The 21540-nt window shown below is 41.4% G+C and overlaps 1 protein-coding gene across 1 annotated transcript in view; it reads right to left on the bottom strand.

Moving 5' to 3' along the window:
• Window positions 1–2812: 2812 nt before the first annotated feature.
• CUX1 (cut like homeobox 1) overlaps window positions 2813–21540 on the bottom strand; it is a 538811-nt gene continuing 520083 nt past the window's right edge. The window contains exons 19-23 of the mRNA XM_070735186.1: window positions 17704–17787; window positions 16051–16107; window positions 13499–13579; window positions 7467–7531; window positions 2813–5409 (exon numbers count right to left, since the gene is read on the bottom strand). Coding sequence (XP_070591287.1) covers window positions 5349–5409; window positions 7467–7531; window positions 13499–13579; window positions 16051–16107; window positions 17704–17787 — 348 coding nt within the window. The 3' untranslated portion in view covers window positions 2813–5348. The remainder of the gene's footprint in view (window positions 5410–7466; window positions 7532–13498; window positions 13580–16050; window positions 16108–17703; window positions 17788–21540) is intronic.

Here is a 21540-nt window from a genome sequence, read left to right as displayed (position 1 = left end):
AGTAGTAATTTGCTTAAGAACTGTGGGAAAACAGGCTAAACTTAAATGGATGTCCATCTGTTTCTCTCTCTCTCCCAATCTACATAGCCACTTCCTAATTTGTGGAATTCTGGGCATCAAACAAAACATAAAACCAGACTAGAAATAGTCCTTGCTTGCCCTTTGACCATAACTGTTTGTGGAGTTGTGGTAAGTTGTGCTGGTCATTAAATGAATTACCATGTGATTGCATCCGATTTTATGATGTCCAAAGATATTTCACCAGAAGAGCCCTTCACTCCTCCACTCGAAACAGAATACCCTACGAAAATAGACTAACAATCCTGGGCCTAGAAAGCCTAGAACTACGGCGCCTAAAACACGATTTGACTATTGCCCACAAGATCATATGCTGCAACGTCCTACCGGTCAATGACTACTTCAGCTTCAACCGCAACAACACAAGGGCACGCAACAGATTCAAACTTAATACAAACCGCTCCAAACTTGACTGTAAAAAAATATGATTTCAACAATCGAGTTATCGAAGCGTGGAACTCATTACCGGACTCAATAGTGTCAACCCCTAACCCCCAACACTTCTCCCTTAGACTCTCCACGATTGACCTCTCCAGGTTCCTAAGAGGCCAGTAAGGGTGATGTGCCTTTCGTCCCCTGTCCAATTGTCTTTCCTTTCTCTCACTTATCATATATATTCTCTTCCTTTCATATATCCTCTCCTCTAAGTTCACTTTACCCTTATATATATTACTACATGTCTATTTTTTCTTCCTATGTATTTGTGTATTGGACAAATGAATAAAATAAAAAATAAATAAAATAAAAAATGACCCTTTTTTGTGTCAGTTGCCAAGCAAATCCATTGTCTGCAACATCTGGTCCTGGCCCAGAAGGACATCGTAATTAGAGGTATTAAAAGCTGCTGGAAGATTAAGAAGGGCCAAGAAGGACTCATTATTTTGTCATAGATAAGATCAAGCAACGCTGAGTCACTATTATCAGCCAGCTTTTATATCTCTTTTTCTATTGCCGTGAAGAAGCATTTCCTTTTGCTTCAAAGTAATTTCCCCAGTGGCAAATATCTACCAAGATCAGTGATGGCGAACCTATGGCACACGTGCCACCGATGGCATGCAGAGCCATATCTGCTGGCACGCGAGCCATTGCCTTAGCTCAGCTCCAGCGTGCACGTGTCTGCCGGGCAGCTGATTTTCAGCTTGTGCAGAGGCTGCGGTGGGGAAGAAGTCTCTGGAGCTTGGGGAGGGTAAAAAATGGGCCTACTGGAAGTCAGGAAATGTGCCATTTCCGGCCTCCAGGGGGCGTCTGTGCGGGAGGCCATTTTTGCCCTTCCTAGGCATTGAATTATGGGTGTGGGCACTCACACATGTGTGATAGCATGCGCGAACGCGCTTTCAGCACCTGAGGTAAAAAACGTTTCCCATCACTGACCTAGATATATGAATGGAACGAGATACAATTCCAAGCTGCAAGTCTTTCAATAGAAACATAGAAGACGGACAGCAGAAAAAGACCTCATGGTCCACCTAGTCTGCCCTTATACTATTTCCTGTATTTTATCTTAGGATGGATATATGTTTATCCCAGGCATGTTTAAATTCAGTTACTGTGGTTTTACCAACCCTGTCTGCTGGAAGTTTGTTCCAAGCATCTACTACTCTTTTAGTAAAATAATATTTTCTCATGTTACTTTTGATCTTTCCCCCAACTAACTTCAGATTGTGTCCCCTTGTTCTTGGGTTCACTTTTCTATTAAAAACACTTCCCTCCTGAACCTTATTTAACCCTTTAACATATTTAAATGTTTCGATCATGTCCCCCCTTTTCCTTCTGTCCTCCAGACTATACAGATTGAGTTCATTAAGTCTTTCCTGATAGGTTTTATGCTTAAGACCTTCCACCATTCTTGTAGCCCGTCTTTGGACCCGTTCAATTTTGTCAATATCTTTTTGTAGGTGAGGTCTCCAGAACTGAACACAGTATTCCAAATGTGGTCTCACCAGCGCTCTATATAAGGGGATCACAATCTCCCTCTTCCTGCTTGTTATACCTCTAGCTATGCAGCCAAGCATCCTACTTGCTTTTCCTACTGCCCGACCACACTGCTCATCCATTTTGAGATTGTCAGAAATCACTAACCCTAAATCCTTCTCTTCTGAAGTTTTTGCTAACACAGAACTGCCAATGCAATACTCAGATTGAGGATTCCTTTTCCCCAAGTGTATTATTTTACATTTGGAAACATTAAACATTAAACTGCAATGACTGATAGATGGCAGTATAAAGAGGTCAAAATATCAGACTCTTGTTTCTGCCCTCTTCTGGAGTGGTGGTGTTTCTCAGCTTTAGCAACTTTAAGCTGGATGGTCTTCAAATCCCAGAATTCCCCAAACTGGCAGGGGAGGAATTCAGGGAGTTGAAGTCCATCTTAAATTTGCTGAGATGTAGAAACATTGTTCCAGAGTCATCACTTACTGGAGCAAACCCCCCCCCCCAAAAAAACCAACCATGCGAGGTTGGTTAAAACAGTCCTGCAAATGTTTCATAACAACTCTTGACAGAAATGTGGCTGTTTTTGCAGCACCCATTTGAATCTATTACAGGGCTAAAAATCTAACCGCTCCAGCTACAGGCTTACCTTTCAATCCATTGCCTGGCATTCATAAATGATTCAGATATTACAAACCACAGACAAAAAAAATTTCAATTTTTCTTTCCGTTTCACCCCCCCCCTCCTTTTTTGCGGACTGGAAAGAGATTTGCACTGGAGAAAAGAAAAATCAATCACGTTGCATTAAATGCAGGTAAAGCAATTTATTCATCATTGGAAAAGAAGAGAAAAATCGAGAGTCTTTTTCAATCATCGCTAACCCTCCCCCCTCCCGATTGCAAAACTATTAAACGCTGTGGACATTCAGAAATCCCGGGATTTTTTAGAAGAACAAACAGTCATCTTTCCAGGACACGACCCATTTCTTAATTCTGCCCAGTGCGTTGCTACGTTGTCCCTCCCTACTGAGTAAGGAAGCGGAAAAGGATTCTGCAACAGAAATTTCCTGCCTCTGCGCAAAAGGAAGAATATTTACTATGCCACTTCCAAAGCCGATAAGCCGTCTTTTCTAAATGTTTGTTTTTCCACTTCAACTGGAGCCTTAAACAAAACAAGTTGTTGTTCTACAGACGCCGCCAGTAGCATGCGGTGGAGTCACCCAGCTAAGCCCCTTTCCTTTTTCTGCTTGTGATTAATGGTTGCATTATTCAGTCCCAAACCCAGCCAAAGAGACCGGCTGGGGCTTCCCCAGTGGTTCACAATGTGGGGAATCTATAAATCACAACAGAATTAACAAAAGAATTGGCGGGAAGGCTGCACGCTTTTTTCTGGAGAGCATTTTCTTCTCTGGTTAAACAGAAAGCATCTCCCCGCTGTTAGCAGATAGTGGCTTCTTTCTTCAGAAGAAATGTCTTAATTTAGCAAGGCTATCCTGGCAAGGCTGTTTATTTCAGAATGGCAGAAATTTACACCGGAGGTCAAACCTGAGAGGAAGCTCTGAAATCTATTGGAGAAACTTAACATACACACCAATGGCTTTGCGTTTTCCGATCTGCCGATGTCATGCCATCGCGAAAAGAGGAAGAAAAGAGCTATTATGAGGCATCCACAGGGGGTTAAATAAGCCAAGATGGAGGCCTTGGCTATATAATAATAACCAGCCAAGATGGAGGCCTTGGCTATATAATAATAACCAGCCAAGATGGAGGCCTTGGCTATATAATAATAATCAGCCAAGATGGAGGCCTTGGCTATATAATAATAACCAGCTAAGATGGAGGCCTTGGCTATATAATAATAACAAGCCAAGATGGAGGTCTTGGCTATATAATAATAATCAGCCAAGATGGAGGTCTCTTTGATTTTTTTTTTACACATCCCTGGAGCCATCAGCGCACACACAATTTCTCTCCTATGTCAGGATGATTACAATATTTCCTTGCTGAATAATATAGATATATATTTAAAAAGCCAGACAGGATGATCTGCACAATAAGCACATAGTAGATTACTCCAGAGAAGCTTGCCTGATTCAAAATAAGTCATGTAAACCATCATCTATTTGGGCATCGCAGGGATGGGGAGTTTAAGAAATAAAAACCTGTTCCTTCAAACGGGCAGATCAAGGAGAAGAGAAATGTAAAGAATGCACACAAGTATAATTTGTTCCTATCTTAAAAATAATGATTTAAAGCAGTGGTTCTTAACCTTGGCAACTTTAAGACGGGTGGACTTCAATTCCCAGAATTCCCCAGCAGCCAGCTGGCTGCTGGGGGATTCTGGGAGTTGAAGTCCCCTCTGTCTTAAAGCTGCCAAGATTGAAAAAAACACTGACTTAAAAGAATTAGAAATCAAGTTAAATCAATGACATTGCAGGATATTTGATTCTTTTGATGATCTTAGAAAAAAAATGCCCTAATGGACAAGTTTGAAGAAACAATTCAACTTTCCCACCTGAGACAAGCCTAACTTCCACCCCCTGGGTTTTACTGCAAGTTGGTTACGCTCACACGTAAATATAATAAGTTCTCCCAGGCTATCTCAACATCCATTTCCCCAAGGAGAGCATCCTGCAGCTGTTCCTGTGGGCAATCTGGAATGTTTGCAGTTTTGAATTACCATATGAAACAAAGCTAAAAATCTACCCGGATGTGTGAATCTGTCACAGCTTAAGGCCATTGAGTGAAATTCATGGACCTCCCCTTTCTCTAAATTACAAGGCGGGGAACTTTTATCAACAAAGCATCACTATCCACCCCATTGCTAAAGAACAGCAGAGAATGTTGGGGGGCAACATTGCTAACATTGTGTTTTTATATTTTCTTCAATCAAATAGATGTGTTCCATTGGCCAGATATTTAATGCTATTTTGCCTAGGCCAGTGTTTCTCGGTGATCTTGAGATCTGTGGACTTCAACTCCCAGAATTCAACTCCCAGAAGCTGTGTTGGCTGGGGAATTCTGGGAGTTGAAGTCCACGGATTTTAAAGTCACCAAGGCTGAGAAACGCTGGCCTGGATCTAGAGAACTAAAATCTGTGACTGCTGATATGAGCAATTTTTTTGGTCAAATGTTGGTGGTATTTGCTCGGAAGAATACTTGGAGGGAGGGGACAAACATGGACTTAGGGACCATGGGATGAAAGTATTTAGCTCTAGTTATTCAATCATTTTGGATCCATCAACATTTTTGTAGCGGAAGAATAAGAGAAGAAAGAGGGTGAAAGCAGGGCAGCTCTGGGGTGGGAAATAGGCTTAGTCCAGTCGTGCATGGCTCCACCTTCACTTCCAGATGTTCCCATTGTCTCCATTCTCATGGAACTTGTGCAGGTGGTCAGCATACCTGGAAGAAACAGGTTAAAGTTTACATCATGATAATTTTACATCGTGTCGCCTCATGCATCCCAGCAACCGGTCAGGTCCCACAGAATCGGCCTTCTCCAAGTCCCGTCAGCTAGACAATGTCGCCTGGCAGGGCCTAGGGGAGAGCCTTCTCTGTGGTGGCCCTGACCCTCTGGAATGAGCTCCCTCCAGAGATTTGCACTGCCTTCACTCTTTCTGCCTTCCATAAGGCATTAAAAACCCACCTCTGCTGACAGGTTTGGTGCCATTGAGTTGTTAATACTTTGCCCCGGCCAACGATTGAATGTATGGTCCGTGATGCGATGAATGTGATCGATTAATTTTAACTATTGGGGTTTTTAGACTGTATTTTATTCAGATTTCTAACATGCTTTGTATTAATCTTTGTTGTAAGCTGCCCTGAATCTCAGGAAAAGGGTGGCACACAAATCAAATCAAACCAAATCAAACCAAACCAAACCAAACCAAACCAAATCAAATCAAATCAAATCAATGGATTGAAGGGAATGAATTCATCCAATTAAATAACTCTGGGGAGAAGAATTGGTTCAGGGTTGCTCCCAGGAGGTGGGTGTCATGAGCTCTTATAGATCCAAAGCAGAACCCAAAAGTAAAGCAGCCTTAGCTTTTGATATTTAGGCTGCATGCCGAAAAGGAGGCGATGTCAAAAATAAGCAAATTAAACATCTTTAGCTTTGGATGTATGTTAACGGGTCAAGGCTGGGTAGGAAAATAGCAATAGAAATAGCACTTTGTCCTATATACTGCCTCATAGTGTTTTATAGCCCCACTCTAAGCAGTTTACAGAGCCAGCACATTTGCCCCAAACAATCTGGGTCCTCATTTTACCCACCTCGGAAGGATGGAAGGCTGAGTCAACCTTGAGCCCCTTCAAGATGAAGGAGCAGCCGGTGTGGTTGGCCGACCCAGTGAGGCACAAGATTGTGGGGAGTACAGAAAAGCAATTGGGGCAGTTGCTCAACCCTGATAAGACGGAGTGGCTGTGGGTTTTGCGTCCCAAGGACAATTCCATCTGTCCATCCATTACCCTGGGGGGGAGTCATTGACCCCCTCAGAGAGGGTCCGCAACTTGGGCGTCCTCCTTGATCCACAGCTCACATTAGAGAAACATCTTTCAGCTGTGGCGAGGGGGGCGTTTGCCCAGGTTCGCCTGGTGCATCAGTTGTGGCCCTATCTGGATCGGGACTCACTGCTCACAGTCACTCATGCCCTCATCACCTCGAGGCTCGACTACTGTAATGCTCTCTACATGAGGCTACCTTTGAAAAGTATTCGGAAACTTCAGATCGTGCAGAATGCAGCTGCAAGGGCAATCATGGGCTTTCCTAAATATGCCCATATCACACCAACACTCCGCAGTCTGCATTGGTTGCCGATCAGTTTCTGGTCACAATTCAAAGTGTTGGTTATGACCTATAAAGCCCTTCATGGCATCGGACCAGATTATCTCAGGGACCGCCTTCTGCCGCACGAATCCCAGCGACCAGTTAGGTCCCACAGAGTGGGCCTTCTCCAGGTCCTGTCAACTAAACTATGCCGTTTGGCGGGACCCAGGGGAAGAGCCTTCTCTGTGGCGGCCCCAGCCCTCTGGAACCAACTTCCCCCAGAAATTAGAATAGCCCCCACCCTCCTAGCCTTTCGTAAGCTCCTTAAAACCCACCTCTGCCGTCAGGCATGGGGGAACTGAGATAATCTTTCCCCCTGGGCTTCTACAATTTATGCATGGTATGTTTGTATGTGTGATTGGTTTTATAACAAGGGATTTTAGCTGTTTTTAGTATTGGATTGTCACATGCTGTTTTTACCACTGTTGTTAGCCGCCCCGAGTTCACGGAGAGGGGCGGCATACAAATCCAATCAATCAATCAATCAATCAATCAATAAACAAACAAACAAACAAACAAACAAAATGCTGCACCCTCTTTTTCAAAAGAGAAGGCAGCTTCTGTCCTTCCCATTAAAATGTATGCTGTGCCCAGGTTCCAGTTAGCCTGGGTTGATTTTTCTGGCACCTACTTTTTAGCACAATATGCCGAACAGTCTCTTCCCACGCTCTCGCTCCAAGCTATCTTGTAGAGAACCTGGAGGACCAAAGAAACACACAGTCCGTTAATTGTTTTGTGATGACTGGGAGGTTTGTGGTGGTCTTACTGGGTCTTCGGATTGGTTCTAATTTAAATGTTGAATTCACTGGGTCTGCATTGGCATGCCTCTGTACAAATCGATGGTGAGACCACACTTGGGAGTACTGTGTACAGTTCTGGTCACTGCATCTCAAGAAGGATATAATGGAACTGGAAAAGCTGCAAAAAAGGGCAACAAGGATGATCAAGGAAATGGAGCACCTCCCTTATGAAACCAGGTTGCAGTTCTTCAGCCTTGAAAGACAGCATTTAAGGGGTGACTTGATCGAAGTGTATAAAATCATGCATGGGATAGAAAAGGTGGATAGAGAAAAATTATTTTATAATAATTATTTTCTTTATCACACAATACTAGGATGAGAGGGCACTCCCTAAAGTTCCTAGGTAAGAAAGTGAGGACAAATCAAGGGAAATATTTCTTCACCCAGAGGGTTGGTGGTTTATGGAATTCACTTCCAGAAGAGGTCATGACAGCTGTCAGCCTTGATAGGTTCAAGGCAGGATTAGACAGATTCATGGATGCCAAGTGTATCGGTGGTTATTGAAATGGATGTCCATGTGCCGCCTCTATGTTGGTTGAGGCAGGCAGGATTCCCTTGGGTACCATTTGTTGGGGGTCAGGGGAAAGGGAGAGTCTTGCCTTCTCTTTCTGCTCAAGATCCCCATTACAATTTGAAAATGTCCAAAGATATTTCACCAGAAGAGCCCTTCACTTCTCCACTCGAAAAAGAATATCCTGTGAAAATAGACTAACAATCCTGGGCCTAGAAAGCCTAGAACTATGGCGCCTAAAACATGATTTGAGTATTGCCCACAAGATCATATGCTGCAACGTCCTACCAGTCAATGACTACTTCAGCTTCAACCACAATAACACAAGAGCACGCAACAGATTCAAACTTAATACGAACCGCTCCAAACTTGACTGTAAAAAATATGATTTCAACAATCGAGTTATCGAAGCGTGGAACTCATTACCGGACTCAATTGTGTCAACCCCTAACCCCCAACACTTCTCCCTTAGACTCTCCACGATTGACCTCTCCAGGTTCCTAAGAGGCCAGTAAGGGGCGTACATAAGTGCACTGGTGTGCCTTTCGTCCCCTGTCCAATTGTCTTTCCTTTCTTTCACCTATCTTATATATTCTCTCCCTTTCATATATCCTCTCCTCTAAGTTCACTTTCACCCTCATTTATATTACCACATGTCTATTTTTCTTCCTATGTATTTGTGTATTGGACAAATGAATAAATAAATAAAATAAAAATAAAATAAATAAAATTGGTGGGCCACTGTGTGACACAGAATGCTGGAGTCGATGGGCTTTGGCCTGATTCAGCATGGCTCTTCTTATGTTCTTGTGTTGGAGAAATATGCCTTTAGTGTCATAAGAACATAAAAACATAAGAAGAGCCATGCTGAATTGGGCGAAAGCCCATTGAATCCAGCATTCTGTGTGACACAGTGGCCCACCAATTGTACATGGGCACCTTGAGCAGAAAGAGAAGGCAGAAAAGATTGAATAACCATTTCCTCCTTGAGGGGGTTTGGACTAGAGGAGTTCCAAAGTTCTTTCCAACTCTGTTATTCTGCTAAGGTTTCACGCTCCTTTTACACTTTGCGCTCTGGCCCATAAAACTGTCCAGATCACTTAAGAAGACTGTAATATTCTGAGACATCCACCACGTGGCTGAAGACGACTCGGTCCAAAGGCCCTGCAAGCGGTAGAGAGCCAGCTCTTTGAACTGAACTCTGAAGCTGGCCAGCTGCCCACCTGCGCATGGGAAGTGATTTGTTCAACCATTCGGCCGTTTTCACTGAACAGTCTGGTTCCTGTTATTCAGCCTCAAGGAATGTTTCTCATTTGCAGGGAAGCTCAGCGTAACCAGCCTTTTCTGGACTGCAAAGCAGGGAGACGGGGGTGCTACTCTCAATCCCTTCAAGGCCTAAACCTTTCTGGCAAAGATCAGGCTGCCGTCAAGGCCCTTTTGGCAGCATTTGGTGCTTGTGGCTCAAATGTGGCTCAGAATTTAAGGGCTAAAAGTTTAGCTGATTCTCTCTACCATCTACCATCCTACCTATGTACCAATCTATTGTCTGTCTGTCTGTCTGTCTGTCTGTCTGTCTGTCTGTCTGTCTGTCTATATCTATCTATCTATCTATCTATCTATCTATCTATCTATCTATCTATCTATCTATCTATCTTCTATCTCTATCATCTATCTATCTATCTATCTATCTATCTATCTATCTATCTATCTATCATCTATCTATCTATCTATCTACAATATATCTGTCTGTCTGTCTGTCTATCTATCTTCTATATCTATCTATCTATATCTATCTATCTATCTATCTATCTATCTATCTATCTATCTATCTATCTATCTATCTACAATATATCTGTCTGTTTGTCTGTCTATCTATCTATCTTCTATCTATCTATCTATCTATCTATCTATCTATCTATCTATCTACCTACCTACCTACCTACCTACCTACCTACCTACCTACCTACCTACCTACCTGGATTTCTATGCCATCCTTCTCTGCAGACTCAGACAATTTACCCTGAAATAGATGAACATATGGACAGGTTGTAAAATGGGCCAAAACTCACTTAACAACTATCTCACTTAGTAACAGAAATTTTGGGCTCATTTGTGCTCTTAAGTCGAGGACTCCCTGTATATAACACATATTGTCATTTTTTAAAAAGAAGAAATCTTGCATTTTTAAAAGAAGAAATCTTTAAAAGTCAAGAATTTCTTGAGTTTAACAACTTAGTTTTATGGCAGGGAGAAGAGTTAGGCTAGGAAAAGTAAAGATTGTTTTCTCTTTAACTTGCTCTACCTGTGGATGATACTTCTTGCAGATCAGGTAATCCCAGCCTACCCCACCCCTATTGGGACAATATTCATTCAGTATGGCAAACAATTGGGGATGAAGAAGTTCTTCAAATCTGCAATTATTCTCTGGTTACGGTGTCCATTTCTTCATTTTTAGGACTATGCTGATCCTTATTTGGTTGAACAGGATGTGCTGTGAATCGACCACTGGGCAAAAAAACACTCATCACTAAATCAGGCATGACCACAAATGACTGTATCTATGCCAGAAGTCTTCAACCTTGGCCACTTTAAGACTTGTGGACTAATTCCCAGAATTCTCCAACCAGCCATGCTGGCTGGAGAATTCTGGGTGTTGAAGTCCACAAGTGTTAAAGTGGCCAAGTTTGGGGACCCCTGGTTTATGCAGTCTCTTAAAAGAGGAATTCCTCCACTTTAAGACAAAAGTTGTTGCTAAACAAATACACTTCCTAAAAACAAATGGAATAATGCGTCTTGTGTCTGCAATTGGAACTGGAGAAGGGAACTCAAGGGAAGCTGGTGGAGACAATTGTATTTTGTTAAACAGCCCAAAATAGAACAGCTTGGGACAGACAGTGTCTGATATTTTTATCAGGTTACCAATTTGGCAATTTCCCAATTTGTGTAAATCCAAAGCCTGGGAGTTTACTGCAGCATTTTTCAACCTCGGCCACTTAAAGATGTATGGGCTTCAACCCCCAGAATTTGGCAGCTAGCAGGCTGGCTGGGGAATTCTGGAAGTTGAAGCCCACAAACCGTAAAGTTGCCAAAGTTGAAAAACACTGAACAATACAGCCTTTCGTGGCCTAGGGCCAGGTGATTTGCAGAGCTGTCTGATTCCTATAATTCTGCCTCCTTTTCCAGATCTGACAGACTCCCAGTCCCCTCTGTCAATAATGCCAGCAGAGAGACCTTCTTTGGGTGGCTGGAACAAAAATCTCGATAGCCCTCTTTCCCCAACCCAACCTGTTGCCTGAGTTGAAATCCACAGATCGTAGCGTTGTTGCAGTTCAGATATACTGGTTTAGAGGACCAGGTTAGTACCTCTACTTAAGAACTTAATTTGTTCCGTGACCAGGTTCTTAAGTAGAAAAGTTTGTAAGTAGAGGCAATTTTTTCCCATAGGACTCAATGTAAAAGCAAATAATGCGTGCAAACTCATTAGGAAAGAAATAAAAGCTTGGAATTTGGGTGGGAGGAGGAGGAGGAAGAAGAGGAGGGAAAGGACAGTTGCTGTCCAGAGCGAAGGGAGCGTTTCTTTTCTCTGGGCGCTGGCAGAGGTTTATTTCCACTCCAAGTGCCCAGAGTAAGGAAAATGCTTCGTTCGCTCTGGACTGCCAAAGCCTCCTTAAGCGCCAGCGAAAGGTTTCTCTGGCAGCCCAGATGGCCGGGATTAAAGGGTGAATGGCAGGAAACTGGCTGAGACTTTGCTCTCAAATTTCCTGGGATATTTTTCCAGGCTGGGGTTCTTAAGTAGAAAATGGTTCTTAAGAAGAGGCAAAAAAATCTTGAACACCCGGTTCTTATCTAGAAAAGTTCTTAAGTAAAGGCGTTCTTAGGTAGAGGGACCACTGTATTTCCCTTAAATAAACTCCAGGATTAGCTCCTTTCCTATTGTTAAATATGGTGCCCTTAACAGCAGAAGTATCAACATCAGCTATGGTGATGGTAAACACTGCAGGTAATCCTCCACTTACAACTGCTTAGAAAAAACAATTGCTGCGAACCTGCCTTTCATTGAGGGCCTGTGTACTGCATGAGTCAAAAAGAGGGAGGTGAAAATATCTAGACACCTCACATCCTGGACACAAACTGCTTCAACTCCTACCCTCAAAACGATGCTGTGTAGAGCACTGCACCCCAGAACAACTAGACACAAGAACATTTCCCCCCCAAACACCATCACTCTGCTAAACAAATACCGGTAATTCCCTCACCACTGTCAAACTATTTACTAAGTCTGCACTACTATTAATCTTCTCATTGTTCCCATCACCCATCTCCTCCCACAAATAACTGTATGACCGTAACCTTGTTGCTTGTATCCTTACAATTTATATTGACTGGTTCCTAATATGGTTTGATGGCTTATATGTGCCTGGACTATCACTAAGTGTTGTACTTTATGATTCTTGATAAACTTATATTTTCTTTTATGTACACTGAGAGCATATGTACCAAGGCAAATTCCTTGTGTGTCCAATCACACTTGGCCAATAAAATTCTATTCTATTCTATTCTATTCTATTCTATTCCCTATTTCGTAAACTACTCAAGACTCATTTATACCGCCAGGCATGGGGGAGTTGAGATATTCCTTCCCCCTAGGCCATTACAATTTATGCCTGGTATGTTTGTCTGTATGTTTGGTTTTATAATAAGGGTTTTTAGTTGTTTTATTATTGGATTGTCACATGCTGTTTTTATCATTGTTGTTAGCCGCCCCGAGTCTACGGCATACAAATCCAATTAATAATAATAATAATAATAATAATAATAATAATAATAATAATAATATAATAATAATAATAATAATAATAATAATAATAATAATAATAATAATAATTATTATTATTATTATTATTATTATTATTATTATTATTATTCTATTCTACTCTACTCCATTCCATTCTTACCTAATAACCATTCAGCTCAATTCAGAAGTTATTTCTGAGCTCATATGTTTGAATTTTTTGGCACTTGACAAATAGCCTACATTTACGGCTGTTTGCATTATCCTGTGGTCCCATGATTCCAATTTACATTTTTTTTACAGAAACCATCATTTACATCTGGGGGGGGGGAAAGCCCCATAGTCAACAATTAGTTTGCCTAACAACCTCTGCAAAAAAGGTCATAAAATTTAGCCTGGACTCATGAAGACCCATTTTACAATTGTCAAGACTAACGATCATAATTGCCAGGCTCAATTATAGTCTTAAGTCAAAGACCACCTGTACCATTACAAAAAAGGCAATATTAATATGCATGTTTTGACAAGAACCGATCATCGGAGGAGGGGGACATACTTACCAGAAAAACAAGGCAATGCAAAAAGAGTGTGTAGAAGAAAGCAATAGTACGAGCCACCTTGTTGGAAAGGACAAGTCTTCCCTGCAGGGACAATAAAAACAGGACAGGAGATTTTATGGTTATGAATGTCTGAGACCTTGGGGAAAAAACCCACAAATTCTGAAGCAGTTCATTTTATAATTACTTTCCTAAACTTCTTCTAAGTTTGCTAATAGTGGGTAGTCCTGAATTTTGACTGCCAGCTGTTGGGGGAAAAAATCATTTCTAACCCTTCTGAGATTTCTGCAGACATGAAAGCTAAAATACTTCATAACAATAACAACATCTGGATCACCATCTGAACATTCTGGGCTTTGACAAAATCCCTATTGGTCAGTTGCAAAAGGCAGTTTTACTTAGAAAACTTAAAATTTGCAACGAATAGGTTGAATAGGTATTTGGGAATCGCTTGATAGGTGAACAAAAATCCAAATCCAGTCTAACATCTGGCTGACTCTGTGGTCAAGCATGATAATAATTTATTAAATTTATATGCCATTCAGCTCCCAGCAACTCTAGTAGTTTACAGCTGTAAAACAACAGCCACAAAGAACAATATAGAAAACACAAAAACAGCACAAGGCAAAGGGACAACAAAGGTAGACAGGGGTTCCCACATACTGGTGCTACTGGTGTGAATGTGTGCATAGCAATGGTTCAGAAACTTCAGATCGTGCAGAATGCAGCTGCGAAAGCAATCATGGGCTTCCCAAGGTATGCCCATGTCACACCAACACTCCGCAGTCTGCATTGGTTGCCGATCAGTTTCCGGTCACAATTCAAAGTGTTGGTCATGACCTATAAAGCCCTTCATGGCATCGGGACAGAATATCTCTGAGACTGCCTTCTGCCGCACGAATCCCAGCGACCAGTTAGGTCCCATAGAGTTGGCCTTCTCCGGGTCCCGTCGAATAAATAATGTCGTCTGGCGGGACCCAGGGGAAGAGTCTTCTCTGTGCCGGCCCCGACCCTCTGGACCCAGCTCCCCCCGGAGATTAGAATTGCCCCCACCCTCCTTGTCTTTCGTAAACTTCTTAAAACCCACCTCTGCCACCATGCATGGGGGAATTGAGACATCTCCCCCGGGCCTATACAGTTTATACATGGTATTTTTGTGTGTATGTTTTCTTTTTAATAGGGTTTTTTTAGTGACTTTTAATTATTAAATTTGTTATATATTGTGTTATTTTTGTTGTGAGCTGCCCCGAGTCTACGGAGAGGGGCGGCATAGAAATCTAAATAATAATAATAATAATAATAATAATAATAATAATAATAATAATAATAATAATTCACTAGAGAAATTAGTGAAACACGAAGATCTAAAAATCGAGCTGCAACGACTCAGGCATAAGCCCATGAAAGTGGTCCCAGTGGTACTTGACACGCTGGGCGCAGTGCCAAAGGATCTCAGTGGACATTTGAAAATCAATGGAATTGACAAAATCTCCATCTGTCAATTGCAAAAGGCCGCTTTACAGGGATCGGCAAACATAATTCGCCGCTACATCACGCAGTCCTAGGTGCTTGGGAAGCGCCCGACTGGTGATGAAATACGAAATCCAGCATAGTGATCTCGTTTGCTGTGTTGTACTGACATAATAGTAATAATAATAATAATAATAATAATAATAATAATAATAATAATAATAATAATGGTTGACCGGCGGGCACAAGCATGCATTTGAACAAGATTTGGCTTCTGCACATGCATAGAAAGCAAATTTTGTGAGATTTTTGCACAGGCGCACGAAATTTCAGTGATTTTTTTGCTTCTGTGCATGCACAGAAGCAAAAAAACCCACCCAAAATCGCTGAAATCTCACATGCCCGGGTGTCCTCTCACAAGATTTTGCTTCCTGCGCATGTGCCAAATCTCGCTCTGACACGTGCACCCACCTGCTGGTCACCCAGAGCTGCATGCGCAGCTCAATTATTATTATAGGAAGGTTCCCCCTCGTCCAGGTAGGAGCCCAATACTGAACAAAGAGAGAACAATAACAGAAGGAAAGAAAAAGAGACAAGGCTACATTTAAGGAAATGGAAGCCTGATGTGCAAGTGGACGGAGTGAATTAATGAAGTGGCACAACTCAAACTACAGTATAGAGAATTGGATGCAGGAGGATCTGGCCAGAAGACCAGGGATCTGATTCCAGCAAAGACAGCCATAAAAAAGATTTATTCGCTGGCGCCTACTCCAAATTTCCTGCAGCATCTCTTTCTTTCTCCCTTTCCTTCATCTTTCTTGCTCAGAAAGGGAACCCGATTTGGAGAGCTATGAGCAACAAAGGGGGAAAAAGGTGCATCTTATACTCCGAAAAATACAATATGCTGTTTAACTGTGTTCTATTAGATAGTTCTGAATGGATTTGGTATTTTTGAGCCCTTCCCAAGGATCTAGCAAAGCTAAAGATGCCATTGTAATACATGCACTGTTCCAAGCAGGTTGACTGCTGCTCTCATTGTGAACATTGACTAATTGCAGCAATTAGATTTCAGCAGTTGGATTTACCAGGCTAAGGGTGGCTTTATCCCACGGGCTGAGACTTTGGTACTTCCTCTGACGTTCCTGCAAATAAAAAAGTTACACAACTGAGATCAGACCACTGGTTCACCCAAGAGAGGAGCAGAACCCCCCCCCCCACCAGACAGTTTTAATATATTTGGTGCTATAATGCAAAAAGATGCCGGTTCAATTCCCTAGCAGGCCTTATTTCTTTAAATTAATTAAATTAAAAGAGACTCCATCTAGTTGCAATGAAATGAAGGATATCAGTCTAAAATATCTATCTGGGTAACATTTCATTTTTAAATTTTAAGTCCTCTTTGTACTTAGTGGCAATAAGATCATATCCCATAGCCTTAGTTTGTAGTAAAATGAGAATGCTGTTGCCTTCTTTCAGAGGGCAAGTCAAGGCATCCAAGTCAAGGCAACGAAAATTATTTTATCAAAGGCACCAAGTCCCATTGAAAAAAACAGCTGAAATGAATTGCCATGCCATGAAAAAAATGCTAAAATTATCATTTTCATGTAGGCGTGCTAGAAACCATGTTTGGCAATTTCTGGTGAATCTGGCAGAACCATTTGAGAACAGTGAAGATAAGTTTTTGCTACTAGATAATACTGGAGAATTATTATTATTGCGGCTGTTGTTATATCTTTTTTATTCATTAAAGATGAAATGTAGTCAACTGAACATTTAAAAATGTGTGACAACTATCTGACTGGTTTTGATGGTTGATACGGATTGCTGCCCACGTCCTGGGTATCAATCATGTATCTTCTTAAGATATATGATGTTCTGAGTAGCATAGTTTTTTGCAGTTCCACTGCTGTTATTAGAGGGAGTTGCAAAAAGATATAGAGGTATAACAAACAGGAAGAGGGAGATTATGATCCCGCTATATACAGTGCTGGTGAGACCACATTTGGAATACTGTGTTCAGTTCTGGAGACCTCACCTACAAAAAGATATTGACAAAATTGAACGGGCCCAAAGACGGGCTACAAGAATGGTGGAAGGTCTTAAGCATAAAGCGTATCAGGAAAGACTTAATGAACTCAATCTGTATAGTCTGGAGGACAGAAAAAAAGGGGGGACATGATCGAAACATTTAAATATGTTAAAGGGTTAAATAACGTCCAGGAGGGAAGTGTTTTTAATAGGAAAGTGAACACAAGAACAAGGGGACACAATCTGAAGTTAGCGGGGGGAAAGATCAAAAGCAACATGAGAAAATATTATTTTACTGAAAGAGTAGTAGATCCTTGGAACAAATTTCCAGCAGATGTGGTAGATAAATCCACAGTAACTGAATTTAAACATGCCTGGGATAAACATATATCCATCCTAAGATAAAATACAGAAAATAGTATAAGGGCAGACTAGATGGATCATGAGGTCTTTTTCTGCCGTCAGTCTTCTATGTTTCTATGTTTCTAAGCAATTTCTGGATATGTTTTGTAAATTTCTTGGAGATGGTACCAACTGCCCCAAGGACAATGGGTATCACTGAAACATGTTTCATTCATAGCCATGTAGTTGTTGTTGTGATTATGATTGATGACAGGTGATGATGTTGATCATCATTATTTCTGCACTGTCCATCCTACTAAAACGGTGTCTTTCCTTTCTCCTTTGGAAAGATCTCCCGAGATCCCTACCTTTCGGCTGAAAGAAGTGAATGGATCCAGGCGTTCCTCGTATTGGGAAGAATAACGCAATTCGGTGTCATCACTGCCAGATCCCTGAAAGAGAGACCACTGGGTTTGTAAGGGAAGCTAACCATGTGCACATGTGCCCACACTTCTTCCCTCCTTCCCAGGCACACAACCCCCCTGCACTGCCCCCTGCGCCATGTGCACAACCAGGGGTTGGCTACTGCCCGGACGGGTGGGGTGATGCAGTGGGGTGCAGGCTGTCCTGCATAAGCCATGGCCACAGTGTGGTAGTAAAAATTTTGGTAGCCCTTCACTGTGCACAACCCCCTCCCACCCCCACGCATAGGCCTCACTGAAGCCTGGTGAAGTAAACGAGACTCGGTGTACAAAATCGCTACTGTTTATTCTCAGGAAGGCAGGAATATTTGTTTATTTGTTTATTTGTTTATTTATTTATTTATTTACTTACTTACTTACTTACTTACTTACTTACTTACTTACTTACTTACTTACTTACTTACTTATTAGATTTGTATGCCGCCCCTCTCCATAGACTCGGGGCGGCTCACAGCAATAATAAAGGCAATGTAAAACAATATATAACAATATCTAATAATATGTAATAATTTAAAAAACACTAAAAACCCCATTATCAAGAGCAAACATACACACAAACATACCATGTATAAACTGTATAGGGCCGGGGGAGATGTCTCAATTCCCTCATGCCTGACGGCAGAGATGAGTTTTAAGGAGTTTACAGAAGGCAAGGAGGGTGGGGGCAGTTCTAATCTCCAGGGGGAGCTGGTTCCAGGGGGTTGGGGCCACCACAGAGGAGGCTCTTCTCCTGGGTCCCGCCAAACGACATTGTTTAGTCGACGGAACCCGGAGAAGGCCAACTCTGTGGGACCTAACCGGTCGCTGGGATTCGTGCGGCAGAAGGTGGTCCCGGAGATATTCTTGTCCGATGCCATGAAGGGCTTTATAACATTGTCTCTCTAGCTGGTGAATGAATAACAGGGGGAAACCAGCCAATTTTGCACCTTAGAGGTGGCACAAAAGTATCCAAAGGTTCCCCCCTGGCTTCTCCACGGGACGTGAAAACAGGGAGCAGCCTGTAGGCTAAGTGGTGTCTTTCCACTCCTTAAACCTATGCTTCTCAAATAGTGGGGCAGGTCCCCCTGGGGGGTGCGAAAAAGGCAGGGGGGGGGGGTGCATGACCCAGGGGAACGTGATATTTTTTCCGCAAGGAGTAGGGGTTTTTTGCACCGAACAATAGCATGCAACACAGAGTGGGAGATATGAAGTGCAGATAACAAACCCTTAAGAGACACCATGGAAAAATATTTAAACAGGGATGAAAAGAAAGGAGGAGAGAGACGGAGATAATGAGACAAACGTAAATCTCCCAAAAGCTAAGACGAGGAAATATAATGAATTGTATATAATGCTTGGTTTCACTGTGATTACGGTGGGAGACGAGGAAAGACCGTTATATTTACTGTGTCTAAAATATTGGCAGTAGACAGCATGTAGCCAAATAAATTTAGGTGTTCACTTAAACACATTACACCCCAATCGCTTGAGTTTTTTCAGCGAAAGTGTGCCGAACATTGCAAACGGAGATTAGAATTGCCCCCACCCTCCTTGTCTTTCGTAAACTTCTTAAAACCCACCTCTGCTGCCAGGCTTGGGGGAACTGAGACATCTCCCCTGGGCCTATACAGTTTATGCATGGTATGTTTGTGTGTATGTTTTCTTTTTAATAAGGGTTTTTTAGTGACTTTTAATTATTAGATTTGTTATATATTGTGTTATTGTTGTTGTGAGCCGCCCCGAGTCTATGGAGAGGGGCGGCATATAAATCTAATTAATAATAATAATGATAATGATAATAATAATAATAATAATAATAATAATAATAATAATAATAATACACAGTAGTCCTGGTGGAGAGTTGGGGGGGGGGCGTTATGTGTTTACTTCTTCCTGGGGGGCATAACAGAAAATAATTGAGAAGCACTGCCTTAGACCAAGGGGACACTGACTCTAATTCCTGAAACCAACTATCTCAGTTTGCCATTCAAAAGCTACATCTCGTCAAAGAATCTTGGGATATAAGCAGTTCAGCAAGCTGTTGTTGTGATGCTGCTATTCCCAGGGAAAGCATTTTGCTCCCTTCTCAGCTGCTCTCTTGATAAGAAAGAGATTCTTGGATTTTTCATACAGCCCGCCTGAGTACTTGGGAAGGAGAAGGGCGCCCTCTTCTGGAAGGTAGTGGGACATACAGGAGAGAAGGAAAGGCAAAGACACAGCAGGCATTTGAATCGGGCTTTATGGGGAATTTAAAAAAATGCTTTTTGAGACAAAAATGATTTTCATTCAAATAATGAACCCAGTGTCTTCTCTCAGACATCCAGGATGAAATAATAGATAAAAATGAAATGAGAATAAAAGAAAATGCTTCCAAATTCCCTTAATCTGTTGATCTCCAGGCATATTCTGATTGGGAGATTATAAGGCCAAAACCGCTCCAAACCGTGCAACAATGTGCCTACCATCTCTGTCCTAATGTTCCCATGTACTCATAACCATCTCATGTATACATTTTTGCACTTATACTGCAATCTTGACAAAAATCAGATAGATAGATAGATAGATAGATAGATAGACAGATAGATAGATAGATAGATAGATAGACAGACAGACAGACACACACAGAGATACACACACACAGAGAGAGAGATACAGTAGATAGATAGATAGAGAGAGAGAGAGAGAGATACAGTAGATAGATAGATAGATAGACAGAGAGAGAGATACAGTAGATAGATAGATAGATAGATAGATAGTTAGATAGACAGACAGACAGACAGACAGAGAGAGATACAGTAGATAGATAGATAGATAGAGATACAGTAGATAGATAGATAGATATACAGTAGATAGATAGATAGATAGATAGTTAGATAGATAGATAGACAGACACAGAGAGATATACAGTAGCTAGATAATTAGATAGATATACAGTAGATAGATAGATAGATAGGTAGGTAGGTAGGTAGGTAGATAGATAGATAGACACAGAGAGAGATACAGTAGATAGATAAATAGATAGATATACAGTAGATAGATAGATAGGTAGATAGGTAGGTAGGTAGGTAGATAGATAGATAGATAGATAGACAGACAGACACACACACAGAGAGATACAGTAGATAGATAGATAGATAGATATACAGTAGATAGATAGATAGATAAATAGATAGATAGATAGATAGATAGATAGATAGACAGACACAGAGAGAGATACAGTAGATAGATAAATAGATAGATATACAGTAGATAGGTAGGTAGGTAGGTAGATACATAGATAGATAGACACAGAGAGAGATACAGTAGATAGATAGATAGATAGATAGATAAATATATAGATAGTTAGTTAGTTAGATAGATAGATAGATAGATAGATAGATAGATAGATAGATAGTTAGATAGATAGATAGATAGATAGATAGATAGATAGATAGATAGATAGATAGATAGATAGATAGATAGGGTGGGTGGGTGGGTGGGTAGGTAGGTAGGTAGATAGGTAGGTAGATATAGATAGATAGATAGATAGATAGATAGATAGATAGATAGTTAGATAGATAGATAGATTATATGTTAATTAATAAAACAGATAAGGTTAAGTTGAAGAAAGCGGAAGTGAAAGCCATATGGCTATCAGATCACGCTCCTATGTTAGTTGTGTTAGAAATAGGGATTTCTAACAAACAAAGAATTTGGAGGTATAACCCCATTGTCTCTGCAAATGAGGAGAGCAGAACTAAATTA

Source organism: Erythrolamprus reginae, chromosome 1 (genome assembly GCF_031021105.1).
Source record: "Erythrolamprus reginae isolate rEryReg1 chromosome 1, rEryReg1.hap1, whole genome shotgun sequence".
In the NCBI taxonomy this organism is placed as follows: domain Eukaryota; kingdom Metazoa; phylum Chordata; class Lepidosauria; order Squamata; family Dipsadidae; genus Erythrolamprus; species Erythrolamprus reginae.
Note: the sequence above shows the minus strand (reverse complement) of the source record. Positions and strands in the feature narration are given on the sequence as shown.